A 24950-nucleotide genomic window follows, 5' to 3' on the forward strand; every position below is an offset into this window, starting at 1 on the left:
TCTCTCTCTCTCTCTCTCTCTCTCTCTCTCTCTCTCTCTCTCTCTCTCTCTCTCTCTCTCTCTCTCTCTCTGCTCTACACAGCTTTTTATTGCTATTCTAAAAACTCTCTGGTTGACACAGCTCTCTCTGCTTGTATAAATTCTAAAAGCTCTCTGTATAGCTCATGGGCTTTATGACCAAAGTTAGAAAAGCTGCTATTAAAAATTCTTGGATCTTCTGACCAAGTCAGAAATCCTGATAGAAAAATTCTAAAAGTAATGCTTGGGTTTTCTGATCAAAATCAGAAAGCCAGAAAAATTCTAAAAGAGCTGTGTCGTCTCTCTAAGTAATTCTTGGGATTTCTGACGTTATCCTGTTAGAGAAAATTCTTGAAGAGCTGGTTTTGCTCTCCAGAGATCTCTAGACAGATCAGCTTATACTAGAGAAAAATTCTAATGAAGAACTGATATTGTTTTCTGCTAGCTCATCTATGTAGACCAAAAGCCCAGTCTGTATTTACATATCAATTCAGTTATTTACTTTTTATTAATTATTTTATTTATTTACATTCCAAATGTTGCCCTCCTTCCTGATCCAGCTCTCCATGAGTTCTTCACCCCCAGCCCCTCCCCAACATACACCATAGACACAGACAGACAGACAGACAGACAGACACACACACACACACACACAAACCCAAAAGTTTAAATGTAGACCCGTTGCAGATAGTGAGCATTTTATAAGTTGAAATGGATAGATATGGAGATAGAATACATCAGTTAACATACTTCTTGATATCCATTCTTGATAGTGTAAGCATTGAAGAATAGATTTTATAAATGACAAGCTCATCAAGGAGAAAATGCTTAGGAACCACCATGTTTGTTTTAAGTATAGGTAATAAATACATAAATAAATTTCTGGAAGCTGGAAAAATGGCTCAGAGGTTAAGAACACTTGTTAGTCTTGTTCCATTTGCAGCACATGGTAACTCCAGTTCCAGGGAGTCTGACACCCTGTTCTGCCCTCAGATAAACACACATGATACATATACATACATACAGATAAAACACCCATACACATGAAATAAATATCTTTTTAAAAAAATTTTTGTGGTTTTGGTATAGTGGATTGCACATGATAGCCCAACACACTGAACTATATACCCTTACCTCCTCATAAGGGATTATTTTATGCAATAGCTCTGATATGTGGGAGAAGACCTTTAAATCCTGTATAAAATCCTGGGTAACCCTTCTAATAGACAGAATTTATACAACTGGATAACAATGGAGACTAAATGATAATAGTCTGCAGAGAAGTATGTGTATGTATGCATTTCAAAATGTGCCATTTTCAGTAAACATGACAGAACACAAAAAGCTTCTGTGGAAAGTAGATTTAAGTAAATTTATATATTTTTATTGTGTTTATTAGTATCTTATACAAATAGCTCACACAGAGAGCAGAAATAATAAGAAACTGTTATAGGTACAGAATTCAAAGACAGGTCCTTCTGATATCCAAGAAAAACTAGCCCAACTGTTCTGAGGCTTCATAGATATTTTTTACTGAAGATTTTTTTCCCCCAAATCCTACCCTAAATCTAGTGAGTCTCCAAAGCACCTGATTTTATGAAGTTTAGATATTTTACACATAGGTTTTAGTAGAGAAACTCAAATTGTCTCAGTTTGGGTCTATGGTCCAACAGTGGCTATGAAGTGACCTCACAGTTGACAGTTGTGGCTGTTTCTATTATAGCAATACAGATGTTGAAAACGGAGATGAGAAGATAAATGAGTCATTCAGCTACAAACCTATCTAAATTTTATAGTTGGATGTGTTGTCTCTATTTTATTGGCAATTGTCTTAGTTGTCACCACTTTCTACGTTGTATTACAGGTCGCTATGTTTTACCTTCTTGTTACTAGATGGTTATGTCTGCTTTTATTTGTATCTTTTATTCTTAATTCATCATTATGCTAAGTAACATTTTGCTAAATGAAAATAACTATTGAAGAGTAGTTATATAACTTTTTCTTTGTATCAGGTAAAATATTAAAAGTATTCTCACCCTTTGTTTTTCCTACTTTTAGTGGTATGCAATCTGCATTAGTGATGTTGGAGATTATGAAGGTATCAAGGTTAAGATTGCAAATGCCTATGTTATCAAGGAGCATTTTGAGGTACTGATTTAAGTTCATTGTTTAGAAAGTCAATATTTTCTGAGTTCGTGTATTTTACTTAACAATTATTATATATGGAACACATTACTACATGCTTGTAGGCCAACTTCTTGGAAAGCAGAGGCATGAGACTGTTTGAGCCTAGGAGTTAGGGACCCATTGAAGGAAACAGAACAAGATCTATATCCCAGTGGAATAGAGCAATAATACTTCATTATTTATTCTAATTTTCTTGGTCAATTTGATGTATTAGTGCTTCTGCCTTGACCCAGTTAAGGTCTTTCATATGTTTTCCTCAACTAGGAAAGGTTCAAGATGGCTTCTTATCTCTCTTACCTCCACTTTACTTACGTCATTGTTTATTGGACTAGCCAGAGCTTCTCTACAATATAGGAAATGACTTTCAAGAATGAATGTTTCAAAAGAAAAGTTCCAGTGTGTAAACTTTTCAAACTATTTGTAGCACAATTAATAACATTCTATTGAATTAAAAAAATGCTACATATAGTGGCACATGCCTTTAATCTCAGCACTTGGAAGTAGAGATGGGCAAATATCTGTGAGTGCAAGGCCAGAGAGACCCTGTGTCAAACCAAACCAAAACAAAAACCTGAAAAAAAATAGAAAACAAAACCAAAAACCATGGCTGAGCCAGTTTCTGTGAAAGAAGGTTTGAATGCTGGTGGTTAAACTCCAATACAACTGAAACAGCCCTCTTAGTAGTAAAAATTGTGCTTATGATTATGCTATGTATATTTTATGTTGTTTCAAATTCTCCCTAAAGATGATCTTCTTGTGCTTAGTAACCTTTGTTCAATGGTAAAAATTACATAGAAATCTATAGATTTCATATTCTATGTGCACACCTTTTCATAATTCTCACACAGAGAACAAACTATCAGAAAAATATTCAGCATTTAAAAATCTTTTATTATTGTAGATAATTCAAAACTACACAAGAACAACAGCACAGGTAAGAATTGGCTGGGCATGTTACTCAGGAGCTCTTCAGGAGCTTATGGATACAAGTCCCAGGTTCTAGCCAGCATAATTACTAGAGAAAAATACCATTGGACTAGCAATCAGGAAACCTAACTTCTGAAACAAGCACCATTGCATTTTACAATTACATGTTTATATGCTTCATATTTTAATATATCTGAATTAATACTTCATTAGAGAATTAGTAGTACCTTATAGTATAAATTGGGAGTTGTATTCTTTATTTTTCTTTGAGTGATTTGCCTGTTTGTAAGTGCACCACTGCATGCAGTATCTATAGAGGTTAGAAGAGGGTGTCAGAACCCCTGGAACTAGAGTAAGAGGTGGTAACGAACTGTCACATGGGTACTGGGAACCAAACTCAGATCCTCTGCAAGAACTCCTATGTGCTGAATTATCACTCCACCCCTAGGAGCAATATTTTTATTCTTTTAAAAATAATACATAAAACGACTATGTGCCATACTGATTTGGTGGTTTTGTTTGCTTGCTTATTTATTTAAGGAATGTTCTTGCTGTGTAACCCAGACTGGCCTTAAATTCATGGTCTTCCTAAATCAGCCTTACAGATTCTGGGACTTTAGGCATATACCACCACACCTGGCAATGCACTGGTTTTGGTATCTTAGGTTCAGTAAAATACAGTACTATTACTTTGTATTTCAGAATATAGAGGTATGTCACACAAGGGACTCCTCCCTCTGTAGTCCCCCCATCTCCATGGTGCTCCGGAGCTGTTTGTTCTAATGAATCTTTACAACCCATTCTCCCTTTTAAGCATATAACATGAGTTTTAAGGAATTATAGAAAACATTTTAGTGACTATTTTTCAGTTTTCAAAGAAAGACCAAAGAATAGGATGAGTCTGTGTGTGACTCAGTGCTGTAATGCTTCATATAAGTTTTCAAGTATTTGTTTAAATATGCTAAATATGATTATACTTAGTGTTTATATACCAAAAGATATTTTTATTTCCATTATTGCATTATTAACATCTTTGAGTTTGTTTTGGAAAGCAAACTAATGGCAAAAAGACCTGCAAAGGCCCTATTTGAAAACAGCCCTGTAGCAAAAATTATGAAGGTTAGGTATCTACCACTTGGTAGAATGCTTGCCTAGCATATCCAGATCTCTGGTTTTGCTTCCTAGCACAACATAAAACTGGGAAAGCCTGAGATCCTCACGTGGCTAGCCTTATTCTACAGCCATCAAGTCTCACTTCCTGTTACCATCTGTCAACAGTGAACACAGCAGTGATTCTACTAGACAGCACTGCTGCTAAGCACACTTTGTGATTTACTTCCTTCTCACCATTATACTATAGGACAGTTTTCTCTTTTGCTTTATTCATGGCATTGGGGCCCAACCCAAGGCCTCCAACATGCTAGGTAAGTGCTCTGCACTATACTATACTCCCAATTTCTTTTTTTATAAAAGCAAAAACTTAGCTGCCACAAAAATAAAGAATTTGCAAGGTTAACAAGTCATTGAGCTCTGATTTGAGTCCCAGAAGTCTGTCTACAGCATCATAGCCTTAACCAATATAAATATTTGAATTTTGTTCTTCGTACATCACCAAACTGTAAGTGAAAATGTGGGCTTAAATTAGAAATTTTTAATAAAAATAATCAGAATAAACAATATGAGAGAGTTCCTTATTAGTTTTCATAAAACTAGCAGATAGGAATACTTTTTAAAAGGTTTTCCACAATGTGTGCTTTATAATAATTGATGCAGTAAATACAAAGATTTTATCAGCATGTTACATATATAATATGTTCTATAAATAGCACCATTTTTACTTTTATTTTGGATATACATGGGAGAGTTTAACAAAATTTTTATATGAAGAAAATTACCTATTTCTTGGTGAGGGTTTTTTTGGGTGAGTAATAATAGGAAGACATTTCTTCAATATTCATTTAAAAATTGATAAAAGTGACATATTTAGCATTCTTTTATCTTAAAGAAACAGTGAAAATTATACTTCACTAAACTATTTCCAGAATTAGATTAATTTGTGTGTGTTTTTTGTTTTTTTTACCTTCTATATCAATTTCTGAATGTGTAAAATATTATCTTTAAGTCTTTAGTAATGCATTGGAACAAATTTAAGCAATTAAGAATATAGGCTAGAGGCCGGGCGGTGGTGGCGCACGCCTTTAATCCCAGCACTTGGGAGGCAGAGGCAGGTGGATTTCTGAGTTCTGAGTTCGAGGCCAGCCTGGTCTACAGAGTGAGTTCCAGGACAGCCAGGGCTACACAGAGAAACCCTGTCTTGAAAAACCAAAAAAAAATAAATAAATAAATAAAAAAGAATATAGGCTAGGGACTGAAGAACACTCACTAGCTGCTCTTCAGGAGGACCCAGTTTTAGTTCCCAGCACTCACATGCCACCTCACAACTGTCATTCCAGTTCTAGAGGATCTGACACTCACAGTTCATATGAGAGGCAAAACACCAATACACATAAAAATAAAACCATTACAAAAAGAATACAGAGCTGAGAAGATGGCTCTCTATGAAATACTTAATGTGCAAGCATGAAGACCTGAGCTTAGCTTCCAGTATAAAAATGCTAGGTGTGAACTTGTAATTCTAGTGTGGGGTGAAGCAATGTCAGAAAGATCCTGGGGACTTGCTGGCCAGCTAGTATAACCAGTCTGTAAGCTCCAGGTTTGGTTAAAGGACCCTGTCTTTAAGTACAAGGTGGAACATGATTAGGGAGACATCTGGCTTTAACTTCTTACCTAACCACATGTAAACACACATGGGGGAGAGATGGGGACAGTGAAGAGAAGGAAAAGTGCATCATGAGGAAGAAAGCTGTTACTGATTATAATGCAGGTTTGTGGCTAGAGAGATGGCTCAGTGGTTACAAGTGTTGAGACTGCTTTCCCACAAGACCCATAATTAGTTCCCAGCACCCACATTAGGTGGCTCACAACTGCTTGTGGCTCCGGCTCCAAATGACCCAGCACCCTTTTCTAGCCTCCCTGGGTACCTCCACATATATGACATTTATTCACAGACACATACACATCTAAAAAAGTACATCTTTAAAATGTAGAGTTATAATTTTCTTTTTTAATTTACTGCTTCTTTGATGTTTAGAAAGGTTTTCTTATTTCTTAACAGAAAGCAATTGAGCTGAACCCAAAAGATGCTACTTCAATTCACCTTATGGGTATTTGGTAAGAAAATTTCAGTAATGTTTCTGTCATATTTAGCACGATTTTCTTTCACAGTATGTAAAAGCATCTTATTTTATAATTTATGTGTAAGCAAAAATATAAACTATTTAAAAATACTATTTACCAGAGTTGAGTACTAAGTCACTAAATAGTATTTGTGCATGTATCTCTAGGACATAGTCAAAGTAGTCAGGCATGGTGGTGCATGCCTGCAATCCCAACAATTAGAAAATGCCAGGAAGATGTGGAGTTCAAGTTCACCATCACCTACATAGGGAGTTGGAGGCAGGATGTTTCACATGAGATGGTGTCTCAAAACCCTCTTTCTCACCATGAGAAAAATAAAAACCCCAAGAAAACTAAAAATACTTTAGAATTCTTTTGTAGACTTTTATCTATCTTTCCTTTTTGGGGAAATACCTCATTTCCCATGCTAAGGAAAACTGCAGTAGCATAAATACAGTAGGTTGTCACATGAAGTCATCAAAATCTGTCAGATTGAGATTTGATTAATCCGAAAAACTATGTGATCTTTCTTTAAGTTTCAATGTGACCTTTTGTCCAATATGAGGAATTACTTTATTGTATGAGGGCATACAAATGTTTTAAATATTTGCTGTTATAAAAGTTCATCAAACTCTTTTACAAAAGAAATAAGTACTTTTCAGATTAAAATACCCAATATGGGATTAATAATTATCAAAGGACAGCTACTTAATCAGTAAGCAAACCTGTGATACAATCTATGCCTCAAGGAGTTCAAGTCCCTAGTCAAAGATCGCAAACAGGTTTTTACCTGCTTCAGAAAGTTGTAAATATTTTTGGATATTAATCATCTACTTCACCCTTTTTTTAAAAAAGGGGCATAAATTACTGTTATTGTTATTCATGCATCATTTAAAAGAATTCTGAATTTCCTTATGTCAAAACTAGTAGTAGTAAGCCAGGCATAAGCACTTCAATACCAAACATAAGGCAGAAGGATTAGTAGTTCAGGGCTAGCTTGGGGTACATATTAACATAACTAAATCTCTAAGAAAAACTTAAAACAAATTGTAATAGCAATCCTGTATCACTTAGTTGTTCTAAGGAACAAATAAAGAGAATAATATTGGCCTATACCTGGCACAAAACAACCACTGTTGTTTACACTTAGTCACCAAGTTGATCCAACCCCTGAATCATATTCAAATCATATTATTCCAAATAATTCAGTATGAATATTAGCTTCATCATATAAAGTTCAAATTATTTAAAAATTTAACAGAAGATTCCTTTTATAATGCCCATTAAGATGTTCAGTTCCTTCAGTAAAAAGGTACAATTTGAATGCATAATGCCATCTTTTCCCTTGTAGGTGCTATACATTTGCTGAAATGCCTTGGTATCAAAGAAGAATTGCTAAAGTGCTGTTTGCAAATCCTCCTAGTTCCACCTATGAGGAGGTAGTATGATGTCCTTTCTTAAGTTAGTATCGATTTCTTAACTACAGTACCATTCTGCAGAGTCCACACATATGGAGATCTGATTCTGTGAGGGACTTGAGCAAGTTTCTAATGATCCAATTCAACAGTATCACAAAGGCTTAATACTTACTGTCCAGGACTGGTGAGTGCTTTTTTTCTTGTTTAGGTGAGTGGCTGATAATTGTGGTATACTGTCAGCTAAAGTAGATCATGGCTGAAACAGACCTCACTTTTCTATTTGTAACTTATAGCACACAGAAGCCAAAAAGAAAAAGAATACAGTGATTCTTACCCAGCAAGTTTTAGACATAATATATACAGAAAGTCATTTAGAAAAATGAAGAACATGTAAGAAGAAAAAATTCTTGAGTGTGAAAGGTTCTTCATATTTTAAAGGTTGTTTGCTTTTCTTTTTTTTTTAATTCTTTTTTTTTTTTTTTTGGTTTGGTTTTTCAAGACAGGGTTTCTCTGTGTAGTCCTGGCTGTCCTGGAACTCACTCTGTAGACCAGGCTAGCCTCGAACTCTCGAACTCAGAAATCCGCCTGCCTCTGCCTCCCAAGTGCTGGGATTAAAGGCATGTGCCACCACCACCCAGCTGTTTGCTTTTCTTATAAAAATAAAATTTAAAAAGAATCTATACATAAGCTCTAAAATTCACTCTCCCATCCTTTGAACACTGGGGTTTGAACTCCCTTCCTATCCTACTAGATGAAAATCATGAGTTTACTTAGTCACTTAACTTTAAAAATGTAAAGAAATTGGCAATTGAAAAGTTATCCTAGTATTTTCCTCTCATATTATTGAATATTTGTTGTTTGCCCATGGGGATCTATGGTATACAAGTAGGTGTTCTGGGATCTGGTGTCTTTCCATTTCCAGCCAAAATCAAAACAAAATATACACACAAAGACACACAGACACACAGGCCCTACCTACCTCACAAGGTATAAGCAAAGTGTTATGAATGAATTCACCATACCATTTAATTATGTTTAGTTTGTGTTAAAAGCAGCTGTTATGACTTATAAGAAAGGTAATAGCTGGATTACACATGGTCACTTTCTTCACTTTGTGCCAGGATAGTGTGGTACTACCTCTGCGTAGCAACCAGAAAATTACTAGAAGTGATTCTCATTATGAAAATCCCAGTCTTTGATGATTTAAGTTATATTCCTTGCTGATCTTATCATTTATTTTATAATCATTTACTTTCTGAAACCTTTAATAGTAAGAATAAATCTTTAAAAAACCCTTTTTCTAAAGTTATTGAGTCTATTTTATTTGTATTCTTTGTATTCTTAACAGGCATTGAGATACTTTCACAGGGCAGAAGAAGGTAAAAATAATTTTATTTCAGCTATTAATATAATATTATCTAAGTGTTGACTATGTCATAGAACATTTTAAATCAAGAATGTGCTATATCTTTCACACTGGAAATGTAAAACAAATTTAAACAAAAACATTTATGTGTTTGAGTAAAAAAAAAAAATTATGTTTGGCTATTTCTCCTGAATATATGTCTATGTACAACATGTATGACTGGTGCCCTCAGAGACCAGAAGAGGGCATCCTTCCAAGACTGGAGTTAACAGACAGCTGTGAGTTACCATTTTGGTGGTGGGAATTAAACCCTGAGAGAGCACCCAGTAATCTTAACTGGTGAGCCCTCTCTCTAGCCCCAAATTTTAACTTTTTTAAAAAATTGGAATTCAGAGTAAGGTGGGATTCTTTTTCCCTTTTGCCTTATGATTATATTTCTGTTGCTTACATACAGTACTTGGATGACTTCCTAGATGAGGTAGTGAGTACATAAATTAGTGTACTTAACCTTAAAATGTGTAAATCAATGAAATTAATGGCCTTTGAGTTTTAAGTAAATGCAGTTAATAATAAATTGTATCCAGGAAAAAAAGCAGTTTTTTGAACTTATGTGCTAGGCATGTGTTGTATTACTAAGCTCTACTCTGGTCTCAGACAGCATGCTTGGCATACAGAAAGACTAAGATTACTAGGAGGGAAGTATGTGAAGAGTCAGGGAAATTAGAGCTGAGTGTAATGGTGTGTGTCTGTGGTCATCATCACTCAGGAGGCCAAGGGCTTGTGCCAGTGACTTACATTACTACACTGCAGAATTCTTTAAAAAAATAGAGGATTCTTTTGTACTTAAAATTATTTAACATATAATTGTAAATATTTATGGAGCATTGGTACTCCAGTTTAGTCATATAAGATGTAAATCAAACCACAGCAATTATCTAGATCTCAAGGATTCTTCTTTGTTTTGGGAAGTGCTGAGGTCTTCTGTCTCTTCTAAAACTCTGCAATAAGTTGTCCTAGTTCCCTACTGTGTTGGATTTTGTGGCTCCCTAAGCAGCCTCTGTCGATTCTTCTTCCTCCTTCCCAGATTCTGATTAGCACTATTCTACTCTCACACTCCTGGGCTTTGTTTGCATTTTTTTTTCAACCAAGAATATTCTCAGCTTTTTCTGTTCAAAATCCTGTTCATCCTCCAAGATGCATAACTCTTAATTCATTGCTTTCTTATGTAGCTTCTTGTAGCGATTTGAAGTATATACCTAGTAAATCATTTAGTTGTGTTCATCTGTCCCTCTCTGCTTAAGTATAGGAGACATTTAGCAAATGAAGGTCAAATTTATGTTAACCATGATTTCATTCATGCACTCCCATACTCACTCATTGAACGGGCGTTACTTTCTCTACACTGTTCTAGGCAATTGGAATGTAATAATGATGGGTAGTTCTTACATAGCTCATGTCCTATCAGCATGAAGAAACTTTAAAGTGAGACCTTAGTATAATAATGTGCACAGTTCACACGTACATTCAATACATCATAATTATTTTAGGGTTTTTTTCTAGATAAGAACATTTGAACAAAAAAGAATTGTATTAGCCTAATCATTGTTTAATCGCACAGTTTTATTAGAATTCAGACCAAAGTATTAAAACTATAAAAATAAAGACACTATTTCTTTGGAGTTGACTTTGTTTCCCCTTTTTATGTACAGTGGATCCAAACTTCTACAGCAAAAACTTGCTGCTTTTAGGAAAGACATACTTGAAGCTAAACAACAAAAAGCTTGCTGCATTCTGGTTGGTAAAAGCCAAGGGCTATCCAGCACACACAGAAGAGGATAAACAGGTAAAATATCTATAATAAAGTAAGGCAGATAGGCTTTGAGGCATTAGTAAAAAATGAACTGAGAACTTCTTTAAAGCATAATTGTTTGGATGCATAGTATTGTGGAAAACAAAGTGCTCATTTGTATATTTACCTTTCTACTTTACCATGAGAACTCCTTGGTGACTATCATCAAATGTTGTAAGCTGCTTGCTGCAGTGTAGAACTGATGTACATCTGTAATGCGTATCTCATCACAGGTTATTTCTACAACATGAAAGTCAGCTTGGCTATAGGTACTTACTAACATGCACAAGGCCCTGGTTTAATTTCTGACACTGCAAGGGAGTATGATTGGGGGCGGGGTGTGAAGAGTTTAAGGAAATGAAGTAGAGTTTTCATAGAATCTCATCTAATCATCGCTGTCAAGAGAACTTATTTTTACCATGTCCTATCTTTGTCATGTTGAAACTCTTAGAAACCAATCTATTTTATATACTTAAGCTTTATAAATTAGGCTGCACTATTCATATGTAACATGTGTTTTCCACTTTAGATACAGACAGAAGCTGCTCAGTTGCTTACAGGTCTGTGACAAGAACTGAGAACATTTTGGAGAAGGCAACAACATACCTAATACTTTGTATTTCACTGACTTATAAACATGATATATTAACCTTCATAATGATTGTATGGCTTTTTTCTTAGTTCTTTTATGTGTGACCATTTTACAGAATAAATGTAAAAACTTCTGGGTTTCTTCATAAGTAAACTTCCACATTGCCCTAAGAATGGCAGCAACACACTTCCCTGGTTCAGACAGACATTTGGGACATCAAGAGAAAAAAAATGGTATGGGGTATGTAAGTATTAGTCACTTCAGGATGAAACGTTTTCAAAAAGCTTTGTGAACAGGTGGCAATGACAGAATGGTTTTCATGTTACAATGGACTAAGTTGCTATCTAAGAGAAGCTAAGTATTTATGATGTTGAGGGGTTTTGGCATAACTTAACTGATGTGTGTCTTAGAGGCAACCTGAATAAGGAAAAATTCCGTAGAACTTTTTTTTTTAATGTAGTATACCTCCATAGGTGGGTTGATTAGTCACTTGACAAACTAATCCTTTGTAGAATGGAGGGACATAGATTTCAGGGTGAAAGGGAATAGACATTTACCAGGCAGAGTACTAAAACGGGAGTCTGATATGGCACCACTGTAAACCTACATTTTGCAACAACTAGAGCTGAGAATTGTAATGTTTAAAAAATTATAGCAAAATGTGTAGGTATGTGCTGTTCCTGTTTTACTGTGCAAACTTTAAGACATAAACAAACATTGGAAGTACATCCTGTTCTTGGATTTAAGGTATTAATATTTTGTTATGTGGGTTTTTATATGTGTATATCTAATCACATATAATGCATCTTTAAACCTTTGAAATTGCAGATTTTATCTAATCCTTAAACTCTGCTGCTTTTCAAAATAAGTACATCTTCCTAAGCAAATACAAATATATTATTATGCATACTACATCACCTCTAAACAATACATACTCAGATTTTCTTAACTGTCCCCAAAACCTGCTTTTGGAGACCAAAATTTGATTTGCAGCACAGTTGGTTTTATTATAGAAAACTTATCCCCTCTTCTTACAACACAAGACTTTCATGAGAGGCCAATGCAGTTGTTGTTATCAGCTGTCCTTCAGTCCAGATGAGCCTCTGAGAACCACGTTCCGTCCTGTCTTCTGAGACTCCAGTTAACTATATTCAGTCTTCCTTGGCTCTCACAGTCATGACTTTGAAATTAACTACTGCTTCATTTCCTAAGTTCATTCCCATTTTGATACACTTTGTTTTGCTTTAGGTGGTCTGATTGCTTCAAAGCATGATAATTACCTTCATTTTCTTTTTGTCTTTTTCTTCATCTTTCCCCTCCTATTCAACAGCCACTTCATGTCTTCCTTGTCTAGTTATGAACTTCAGCTACTTTTCATATCCAGTTTATCTAATTCTTATTAGTATTATTATGCAAAAGAATTTCAATGTTTTTACATTAAGATCCAAGTCCTTGCACTTCTTAACTAAGGGCTTTACCAGATGAATATGCCAGTTGCTCTTGTGGATTTGTTAGAATGGCTTTTCTAGTACAATTTGTTACCAGCACAAAGTTCTGGAATTACTTCTTAGCACTCATAACAAGAAATTATTTTTGTGAAATGAAATATTTTTCAGTAAACAGACTTGTATAGATGGGGAGTCTATCTTTTGATACTTTATAGGACATTATTTTAAAATAATTAAGATTCATAATAAGTTACATAATGTAGTACAAGCGGGTTCTAAATACCCATCTTCTTCTTTGCCCTTGGATGACATGAAACTAAGGTATAATACAGAACTAGGAAACGTAATGGTATCTATAGACCTTAATTCGGGTTTTTAGGACGCTTAGGTGTCCTCACGTTATGTCTAGCTCTTAATGTTATTTCTAAATATTTTTTATAACTACCACCACAAGCAAGATACAGATTTGTTTTATTTCAGAGACTTAGTGCTCTTTATAGTCACACATAGCCACTTTCAGTCCCTCTCACATTCTGAATACACACAACAACTAATCTGTTATATATTTGTCATTTTAAAAGTCATAGGCAAATGTAATCTTATAGAATATGACCTTTTGAGACTGTGCCTTTTCACTTAGCCAGATCCTCTAATAACTAAGTTCAATCAATAGTTTTTCCTTTTAGTGTTAATATTTTATTATATGAATAAACCATTTTATCCATCTGCTGAAGGTATTTAGTTTTTTTGTGGCTATTAAAAATAAAGGTATTTTACATTGGTATTTATTGTGGCATTGTTTACAAACAAGTTATGGAATCAATGTAGACATCCACCAAGTGTACAAACAAAATATATTTGCAAACCAGTTTTATTCAGTCATAAAAAGTGAAATTACCTCATTTTGCAGTCAAAGGATAGAACTGAAGATGATCTTGTTAAGCCATTATAGGATTCGAAAACCAGTTTTATTCAGTCATAAAAAGTGAAATTACTTCATTTTGCAGTCAAAGGATGGAATTGAAGATGATCTTGTTAAGCCATTATAGGATCAGATGAATACTGCATGTGGATCCAAATTTTTTTAAAAAAGACATCAAAGTAGAAGGCAGATTACTTGAGAAGAAAAAATAGGTCACAGGCAATAGTGATTTCCTCTCCTTAAGTGTGTCTGCTGTCTTTGAGAATGTGTGAAACCTGAATTTGGGTTTATTGGTAGTGAAGTAGATAGGGGAGCCCAGGTCTCTGAGGACACCAGGAGAAAGCTGGGGGTCTTTTTTTGGTTATTTGGCTTCCCTCTTTCCCCTGATGTTTAGCACTGAACCTTTGTCACTTCTTGATAACAAAGTATTACCAGTACGGCCCACCAACAGGCAATGGATATTACAAAATAACATGGCTTGGTAAGACTTGTCTTGTTTTATAAAAAATGCGTAATGAAAGCAAGACACTATGTTAATCACAAGGACCAAAATAATTGTTCATGAAAAAGACATAGAATCAGTACTAAAAAGAAATACCATCATTTTAATTACATTTTGTTGACTTTTGGAGTAGAACTTTTAGAATTAAGGAAAGAGCACACTTAGATTAGTGTCAAATTTCCAGTTGACTTTAAACTTGATTTCTGTGTTCAACAGATTAAAGAAAGTTGGATATGTTACAGGAGAACTTTTATTTCATGTTTCAACAACTGATTTGTTACTTCAGTGTTTACTTAGATTATGTTATTTAATTAAATATTGGGATCCAGTAAGTCTGCAGTAAACAACATTTTCTGGTATCCCTTAACTCAGAATACTGCAGTGCAGAAACCTTGACTAGCTACCAGTACAAGGTTAGACCTCCTTTGTGAAAATGAACATATAGTAGTAATGGAGCAGGAACATCACGTGGTTCCCCAAGATCCATAGTCTCCTAAAGTGACAGTTTAAGTCATGCAATATTAAGACTTTTCAGATTCAGGGAAACGCAGTTACAGCTCCCTCCTATATGTCAGGAGCTTTCTCAGCTCAGCAACAGCTTACTAGTTAGGGTCTTTTTGAACCCCAAACACAAGTATCTAATGATGGAGTGGATATACAATACCTAATTTAGAACACCTAGATCTAGGAGGATAATTGAAGTCAGCTGGAGAAAATGTTAACATTTTCATTTTCAACTGCCTAAGAAGTACAGAAAAACAATACAGAAGAGAAAAAAAAATAGTAGCTTCTTTCCCAAAGACAGATGACTGAGCTGATTGGTAAAACTTGTTTTAAGTCGATAATCCATTCCCTAAGCTCAATTTATTGGTGATGTTGGGAACTGTCAGTATAATAAAGTATCATTATTAACCTGCCTCCCGGTCCTCCTCACCTCCTACTTTCTCTGACTGTATTCAGTGAGCCAAGTGTAGAGGGTCCAGTTCAGAACAGGGATGGGAAGGAGAGACAGCAGGAGGTGAATCACATCTCTTTTAAAGACTTTATGTTGACTACTGGGTAGGTAAACAAGTTTTTAGGTCTGAAATCTATAACTGGTATGATGAAAGATACAAAGAGTCTGATGAGGTCTGCAAACTAGTCTTCCCCAGAAAGCTGGTCTGATCTTGTGGGTTCTGTTACTCATGTGAGGTAACTTAACAAAAGGGAACAGCTCCTTGAAATGGTACCTGAAAGCCACCTTGAACCATATCTGCAAAAAGATAGTCTCAAATACCTCCACTGAATGAAAGCCAATACTTTCTGTCATAGCAAGTTTATTATTTTACAGAATAATTTATGCAGGACTTTTGAAGACTGGCCATCATTTACTATATAACTTGTCATATATTAGAATTAAAAAAATTCTTTAAGCTTGAGAATAACCAGATTTTCTATAGTTTATTCAACTAAGTAGACTACTGCTTTTATTTTTGAATTCTGAATAAAACTGAAGAACATAATCTAAAGTAGAAAAATAAAATCTTAGCAAAACTAAACTAGTGGATAGAAGTTATAATTCTAAGTGAACTTCATAGTTAGAAAAATTTAAGTTAATGAACTTCGCAGTGCATACTGAAAGGATAAAAATGGAAATTAATGTTTTATATTAATTAGGAAGCCCAGTTTGCTAAAAGTAGCAGTATCATTCACATTGGATTTTAATTTTTTTCATACACCATGAATGCCCTTATAATGAAAAAAAAAAAATCAGTGTCCTTTGGAGAAGACTTGCTCTATATAAAATAGGGGGTACGAAGGATTTTTTAATATACCTACTGAATTTAGAAGCAATTTTGATTTTGAAAGGAAGGGGTGGGGATATTCAAAAACTAATAAAAAGTACTTAGTGTGTTTTAAATACTTCTGCAACTTTTCAATCCATTTATGACATCTCTGATTTCATAAAAGTAAACCTTGAGCACAAAAGCAGCAAAGTTCAGTACCTTTTATGTATACCTAAGTATTGAACTATCAATTTATTATTAATTAAATTTGAAGAACATTACAAGTTTAAAAATGTCAAGTATAGAAATGCCTGATTCTTTAAACTTCCACAAATACCCAACATCCAAAGTAACATGTAAATAGACCTCTGTTGTTCAGCAAATCAATTCCAGCTGCTCCTAGAGGCCACTGGATCTATTACATGACTTCTATGTTTTCTGATATAACAATGATGGGATTTTTTTTTTAAACTATTCATTAGTACAACTTAGTCAGTTGAAGTACTTGTCTTCAGAAAAGCCAGCAGCATTTAAAAAAAAAAAAAAACACTTAAAGTAATAGTTGGCTTAAGCCCTAAATACCTTCCTGAACAGCCATGCAGCTAAACACAATCCAATGTCACTTTGGGAGAAGAACATGGAACATTTGCACTTTTCCCCTGGATAACACAAACAAGGCAAAGCAAATTCAGAGTTTTGTGAATGAACGGCTGCCATGTTTTTAATACACCTGGCGCTCTATAAAACTAGAGCCACTGTCATATATGGTTATATAGATATATACTTTTTAATAAATTCTCTTGCTTGCGTCAAAATTTAAGGATGATTTTTTTTTTCCTGGTCAGTCGTTTTAAGGGAACAATAAATAAAGTAGAAAATGATGAAATGTTTTGCATATTTCTGTGGAAGAACAGAAAACATTTATACTTTGAGAAGTTCAGAAAATTAACTGTACAGAATGAACAGCTTATATACACTATCTGTGCAATTTTTCTTGGCTGGGGTATTTAAATGCAAGAGCTCCTCCAAGACAAGTCACATTCATTCTTGTCCAAATCCCTCTGTCTCTTCTATTGCAAAAAGAAGTTTTTCCTTTAGTTGTTCATAACTCTTATATGGTGGTAGATCCAAGCGATTAAAACTGAACAAAAACAAAAACAAAATCAGATGTTTTCAATGACATAAACTGAAAATATTTCTAATATAGTATTCTTTAACAGCACATTTAAACCTGAATATTATGTATGTAAAAACTTTGCCAAAGGTATCCTAACAATTTAATATAATAATTAGTATATTAACTCATCTAAATTAAATAAAGGAATCTATATAAGATTTAAGACATAAAACATCTATATATTTGCCAAAGAATAATGGAATTATAAATAATGTCAAAATTATAAAGACTGGTTTTAAAAATGGGTTTTCTTTTTGCTATTCTGTTGTCATGGGTGATGAGTCTCCATAATTTTTCTTAGGTTAATTAATTTTGTCCATCCACTCATTCATTTATTTTCTGAGTTTTGTGTGCAAGATGTTCCAGTAGCTGGTAATACACTCATGAAAATCCCAAGTCCCTGCACTCACAGAATTTATGTTCTGATACAGTCAGTCAGTGAATACATGTATACTTTTGTCTTCTTAAATAATTTCACCACATTAGATTCTAATCTAGGAACTGACCATTTTCTAGTCCTTCTAACATAAATTCTTTTTTGAGACTGAATTATTAAAAGAAAAAATACTAAAACTTAAAAACCTTTCTCTATTGTAGACACTTCGATCATCTGTCCTTGCCCACACCTATGTAAGTTAGGAAAGCTCATAATTAAGTCTAGGAAAAAATAGCCAACTTCAACAGTTATGCAAACAACCAATGATTTACTAATTTTTTCATATTAAAACAGTTGAATATATTGATGGTAGCAACTAAGACCATATATTGATTGCTTTCCATTTTAAACTATGCTCCATGAAAATGTCTTAATCGTAACTGAAACACCACCCCACCCCCCTTTTTTTCAGTATAGTCTTATACCAAAACAGTCTTACACACCCTTGGCCAGATTCTGTCATTCTGCTAATTCCATTTTTGACTTCCTGCTGTCCTCACACTCTTGTGTATACTTCTCTGGGAATTTGTGTTGTTTTCCTTTTTTCCATTCTCACTTTGCAACCACTTATTTTCTTCACCCCTATGTTGCTTTATATCACTGCCTGAGACACTTCCTTAGCTTACACCACGCTTAGAAACCCTCTGTTACTAAAGCCACAGAAGGTGTAGGATGATAGATAGATGCCTAGTATCAACTTATTTTGTGCTTTTTAACATAATACTTACTTTATCATGTCCTTTGTCTCTCTTTGGCCTACAACATCCTTGCATGTGAAAGTCTCATCTATTCACCCACCAACAATCAGCCTAAATCCTAGAGTTTCTTCTAAGAAGTTTGCCTACAGCATCTTACATAGCTCTTTGTTTCTATTTTAGCATTTATATAATGACTGACTGTTCTCCCCCCACTAGATTAAAATAAGTGCAGTCATCTCTGAATTAATAGTAAATACCTAATTTAGTGAATGTTAAGCTGAATAACAGAAGACAAAGGATTATTTGAAAATAACCCAGAGATCTTTGTTTCAAGAAATTGACCATTATGTCTGTGTTGTTTCATAAAGGATAGAGACTGAGACTTGCCCATGTGTCTGAAAGAAATGTTGATTCTAAATGTAGAGAAGTTTAAAGCTGTGATGTCACTATAAAGATGACAGTAGTAGGATCCCATGCCTCATCTTACGAACAATCATTAAGTCTAATTGTTTCACAGATTGAGATCACTATTTACCTTAGTCATTACAAATTGTTGTTACAAACCAAAAATTTTCTGATCACCTATTTTTATCCAGATCCAGATCAGAATACTGATTTGTATTTTCTCTTGTTTGAAAGAAGTCCCAACCCCTTCTCAAACTTCAACTTTGGGTCTGGCCTGAACTTCTATTTCATGGCTTTCAGTCTCTTACAGTCTTAACTCTTCATCTCTTGCCATAACTGACATACAGCAAGGTGGAAACATGTTGTTTCCTCTGAAGCCAATCAGTAAAGGCATTCATTTTCTGAGGCACACCCTGTTTAGCTATACAACCCTTCTGAATTTCTTAACTATATGTTCTTGGTTGTGGTTCATCCATTTAAGGATTTGGTGCAGAGGACTTACTTCATAGCATTTGTATGGATGAGAAACAATGCTGTGGCCTTCTACTTCCTTACCCTTAATCATTCTTGAGTGACTTGTTGCTCTATTTTCTTAAGTTACTGACTTTGGGATCTTATCTTTAATATTTCACCACCAATGAAGAACTCTAACTTAATAGTGTTTTCTGATCATGTTCTTCAAGTTTATTTCAATGAAAATGAAAACCTGTTAAGCCAATACTCTTACCACCATACCAAAATTACATTGAGAGGCTATAAACAACTTAAGTAGATTAAAACAGTAACCAATGTTACCTAGTTTTTAAGAAGGTTTAAATGAACTCATGAATAAATGCCACCAACCTTTTAAGGAAAACTAACACTAGCACTCCTCAAAATATTTTATCAAATAGAAGAAATTTACCAAATTCATCTTATGAGGCTAGTATTACCCTAGTAACCAAAGTGGCCAAAAAAGGAAAGAAAGAAAAAAGAAAATTATAGGCCTTTATTACTGATGAATTGATGATATAACAATTTTCAAGAAAATACTGCTGAATTAAATTAAAAAACACACCAAAAGGGTCATTCATGAGGATGGAGAAATGGCTCAACAGTAAAGAGCACTATTTGGTCTTTCAGAAGATCCAGCACCTACATAGTGACTCGCAACTATTTGTAACTACAGTTCCTAGGGATCCAATGCCTTTTGGATGACCTCAAATGACACAGACATGGAGCGCAGACATGCACACTAATACACATAACATGAGGTGTGACATGTATTCATCATGACTGAGTTTCATTTCAGGAATTCAAGAATGGTACAAAATATGTGAATCAGTCATTCAGTAACTCATAGTAATATAGTCAAGATCAGAAACCACCTGATCATATCAATAGATGAAGAAAGGGTCAATATAAGAAAGGTCTTTGATAGTAGAACATTTCTTCAAGATAAAAGCCCTGAAGAGCCAAAGAATTGTAGCAATGTACTTCAACATACTAAAAAGGTGAACCTATATAAGACAAACCTATAATCAACATTGTTGTAAGTAAGCAGGAAACAAACAAAAAACAGTAACAACATTTTCACTAACCCAAAAGAGAAATGAATATCTACTTTCTCTACTCCTATTTTATACAGTTTTTTTAGTCTTAACTAGAGCAATAATAAATATAAACTAATAGGAAAGGAAGAAGTCAAAGTACTTTTATTTGCAGAGTATGATTCTGTTGTCAGAGACTATAAACTCCACCAGATGTTTTAGAATTAATAAACACTTTGAAATTAGCAGAATACAAAATTGACACATAAAAATCGTAGCTTTCTTATAGGCTAATAGCGAACTTGCCAAGATTGAACTTAAGCAAACAGCCCATTCACAATTGTTTTAAAACAAAACAAAAAAAACCAATGAACAAAGCTATCCATAAAAGTGAAAGACTTCTATATTGAAACCATTATAAAAACACTCAAGAAGACACTAAAAGAACAGACCACTTACATTCACATTAGTAGAATTAACATTTTGAAAATGACCATATTATTGAAAGAAATTTACAGATTTAATGCAATCTCCATTAGCATTCCAGTGACATTCTACACAGAAATAGAAAACTCAGTTTTAAAATTCCTATGAAAGCTTAGTTATACCATCCCTTAGCTGTATACCTAAAGGGCTTTAAATAACATACTACAATGATTCTTTTAGGCTGTGATTTAAAAGATCCCAGATAGCCAAGGAATCCTGAGCAAAGAAAACAATGCTAGAGATATCACCTTATCCAATTTCAAATTAAAATAGAAACCCAAAGAACCAAAACAGATCATCACAATAAAATAAAGGACCCAGAAATAAATCCATACAACTAAAGCCATTTGACTTTTGACAAAGATTCCAAAATGGCATGCTAGAAGACATCATTTCACCTAATACTGCTGGAAAATGGATGTCTATGTATATATAGAAAATAAAACTAGATCTATTATTTTTCATTCCTTACCTACTATCAACTTAAAGTTTGTCAAGTGTAATACTTGAAACTACTCCAATATAGAGGATTCTTTCAAAAGGAGTCCTCTAATTCAGAAGTGATACCAAGAATCAATAAATAGGTTTGCATAGATTTACAAAACTTTGGCACAGCAAAAGAAACAAATGAGTGACCAGGGTAAGAATCTGTCAGCTATACATTTGACAAATGAAAAAAAGATGTTTATTAGGAACAAAAACCTAAATACCAAAAGCCACGCAACTGAAGCAAATGAATGAATGAAATAAACAGTTTCCAAAACAAAAATGCAAAGAAAACAAAGTTCATTGTCCTTAGCTATCAGGGAAATGCAAATCAAAATACACTGAAATACCACATCATTCTAGTCAAAATAGCTACCATGAAGAAAAGAACCCATACTGGAGAGGATGTGAGGAAGAGAGCCCTTATGTACTGCTGGCAGAAATGTAAGTAGTCCATCTACTATGGAAACCACTATGGAGAATTCTCAAAATTAACAAATACAACATCCACATGATGACATACTTATGCCATCCCTAGGTATACTTAAAGGACTCTAAAGCAATACACAGTGATACCTATAGTCTATGTTTCAACAGTATTCACAAAGGCAAACTATGCTAACAGCCTAGGGCTGATACAGAGCTCAAAACAGATAAATGGACAAAGAAAATGAGGTGTATATATACACGCGAACAGTCTTACTCTGCCACAAAGAATGAAGTTATGTCATCTGTAAGGAAATATTCGAACAGATAGTCATATTAGGCAAAATAAAACTTAGACAAGCATCACATATTCTCCCCCATTTATGGGTTCTAGATTATAATACACGTATATGGAACATAAAAGTGATTGTAGAGGAATGAATGAAAATAATGGGGGAGGGGAACAAGAAAGGGGAAGACGTTGAACTTGGTCAAAGAATATGATGTATTTACATGAAGATGTCTGTACCAAACCCATTACTGTATACAAGGAACAGATGCCAGTAAACTTGAGTATTAATGTTAGAAAAGACATATATTCAAACACCAAGCTTTAGCAAACTTAGTATTTAGTGCTTCATAAAATAGAGGCTTTAGTTTGTTTTTGACAAGTGCATGTTGTTGAATAGTATGAGGGAACAGCTTGGCACTCCTGCTTTTATTTGTTTTAAGACACTACCAAGTTTTAGCCATATTGTTTCTGCACTATAGAAACACCAAAGCAACAACAAAAAAAAGCTGAATCATGGCTTAAGATGAAAATAGCTTTGAGCTCCTGAAAGAACCATTTATCTCTAAGCTATCAACTGATAGGGATAATGTTAACATTTCTCTGCAATCTCTTTCATCCACTTGTTATACTCTTACTAGATGATTTCTCTTAAATAACATTACTTGTTATTTATAGTTCTATAAACATTTAAGTTTCATTATAAGGAAGTCCAAATTACAATAATAGTATGTGTTAAATCATGTTTTTCCAACTATGTTCACTTTTTCTGCCTCTACAAGTTCCAGTCAGATCAGTCAACTATGTTCACGTTTTCTGACTCACTCAGTTCCAGTCCCTTTAGTCAAATTCCAGTTCTTGAATCGTGTTTTTCTTCAGCATCTATTTCAAGAATATTCTACATTTCCCCATACCATGCTATTTATTAAACTTAAGCTAAACATTGTCCTTTCCAGGGATCTGTCTGATTATCTGAGTCCATAGAAGACTCACTCCAATTATTATACCACACTTTTCCTTTCAGCTATTTGTTCATCTTTTCTGCCCTACAAAGATTTCATAAAAATGCAATAAGTAATTCCATCCTACTTGCTATATAGTGGGTACTCTAAATATTTGCTGAACCAACAGACACATTCTCAAGTATTTCTAGTGAAGCTATACTAACTTTTTCTCGGGCACTCAGTTACAGAACACTATAGGATTCTGCTCAGCAAGCTGAAATTCTATTTAATGAATAAGTAGCTATAATGGCTCTTATCTGCTACCAAAAACAAAAGAAGACAACAAGAACCTCTGTGGCCTTCACCTTCCTGTTTAGGAGTCTTGAACTTACCATGTATGGCTTCTTGGTAACCAGGTGTCTTTGCCAACTTTTTCAATACAAAACTTTTGAGGCCCATTACTTCCTAAATTAGGAACAGAAGATAAGATAATGCTTATTTGGTTGGTCCTTTAAAACTAACAGAACTGTGTCACATTGTTATATGAATGATACAGAGAAAACTGAAAATTTCATAATATCTACACTGAGAAGTTTTTTGGTGCTGCAGAGATACTGAAGTTTTACATCCGTGGAGCGAAAGGTAACTATTTTTACAGTCTTGGTTCCTTAGCAATTATCCTTGGAGTGAAGCAGTAGCCATGTCAACTTTGATGACACTTCCATTTTATCTCACATATCACTGTGGTTGGAATGAGAATGGCCCCCACAGGCTCACAGAGTTGAATGCTTAGTCAACCAAAGTAGCACTATTTGAAAGAATGTGGCCTTGCTGGAGGAAGTGTATTAGTAGGGGTAGGCTCTGAGGTTTCAAAAGCCCTTGCCAGGCTCAGTGTCTTTCTTTTCCTGTTGCCTGAGGATCCAGATGTATAACTCTTAGCTGCTCCTCCAGCACCACGTCTCCTTGAATTCTGGCCATGCTCGCTGTTATAACAATGGACTAAACCTCTGGAACTGTAAGCAAGGCCCAACTGAGCACTTTCCTTTATAAGAACTGCTATGGCCATGGTGTATCTTCACAGCAATAGAATATTAACCAATGTTTTCAGTATTAATAGCTCTTTCTTTTCTGTGGTACCAATTTTCCATATATTTACATACAAATAAGTCATTATATTTAATTCTACTGCATGTCTAACACATACTATTATCACAAAATTAACTTCAGAGAAACTGCAATGAATCCGAATTTACCCATGAGTTCAGCAAATCCCCCTAGAGGCAAGCGACAGGTTCCAGTGACAAACTGCAAGAGTCGCATTCGTACTTCATTATCAGTCTCTTTCACAAACTGTATGACAAAATCAAATGCTCTTTAATATAAAATAATGGCCAACATCCCATCAACAATGAGTAAACAGGTGAAAATGTTAAAAACAAACTAAAAACCCACTGAAACTAGTTCAAGCAATAGTGTAGTAAAGTGTCTGTAGTATCACAAGGTACACTATAGATATCACTTCAGTAACCCTCACAATAATACCACAACTAGCTACTATTATATCTGTCATACAAACAGGAAATAAATGAGAAGCTTAGAAACCTTATGTCACTTGACTACAGGAATATCTCTAAGAGGTACCCGTGTCTCTGAGGGCTACAGACTAGCACTATGCCATGTGTTTTTCATTTACTTAGATTTCACAACAGCGTATAAGGCAGCTATAATCATTAGTAATCTCACCATACATGCAAGAAAAGGGGAGGCCTATAGAATTTAATTTGTCTTTTTAAATTGCTAAAAAGTAGAACATTTAAACTCCATTCTCATTGAGCTCTCAGC

At 34.4% G+C, this 24950-nt stretch overlaps 2 protein-coding genes and 1 pseudogene across 3 annotated transcripts in view; 1 reads left to right on the forward strand and 2 right to left on the reverse strand.

The window, feature by feature from the left end:
* Rmdn1 (regulator of microtubule dynamics 1) overlaps nt 1–13771 on the forward strand; it is a 29185-nt gene extending 15414 nt beyond the window's left edge. Inside the window, exons 5-10 of the mRNA XM_028780203.1 lie at nt 2077–2166; nt 6308–6363; nt 7721–7808; nt 9136–9166; nt 10863–10996; nt 11532–13771. Coding sequence (XP_028636036.1) covers nt 2077–2166; nt 6308–6363; nt 7721–7808; nt 9136–9166; nt 10863–10996; nt 11532–11570 — 438 coding nt within the window. The 3' untranslated portion in view covers nt 11571–13771. The remainder of the gene's footprint in view (nt 1–2076; nt 2167–6307; nt 6364–7720; nt 7809–9135; nt 9167–10862; nt 10997–11531) is intronic.
* On the reverse strand, nt 263–320 carry LOC114632785 (annotated as a pseudogene).
* Nucleotides 13497–24950, reverse strand: part of Wwp1 (WW domain containing E3 ubiquitin protein ligase 1) — a 101447-nt gene continuing 89993 nt past the window's right edge. For both annotated transcript variants that reach the window (XM_028780182.1, XM_028780190.1), the window contains exons 23-25: nt 24362–24458; nt 23501–23573; nt 13497–17373 (exon numbers count right to left, since the gene is read on the reverse strand). In XM_028780182.1, coding sequence (XP_028636015.1) covers nt 17274–17373; nt 23501–23573; nt 24362–24458 — 270 coding nt within the window. In that variant the 3' untranslated portion in view covers nt 13497–17273. The remainder of the gene's footprint in view (nt 17374–23500; nt 23574–24361; nt 24459–24950) is intronic.

Source organism: Grammomys surdaster, unplaced genomic scaffold (genome assembly GCF_004785775.1).
Source record: "Grammomys surdaster isolate TR1022 unplaced genomic scaffold, NIH_TR_1.0 97, whole genome shotgun sequence".
NCBI lineage: Eukaryota > Metazoa > Chordata > Mammalia > Rodentia > Muridae > Grammomys > Grammomys surdaster.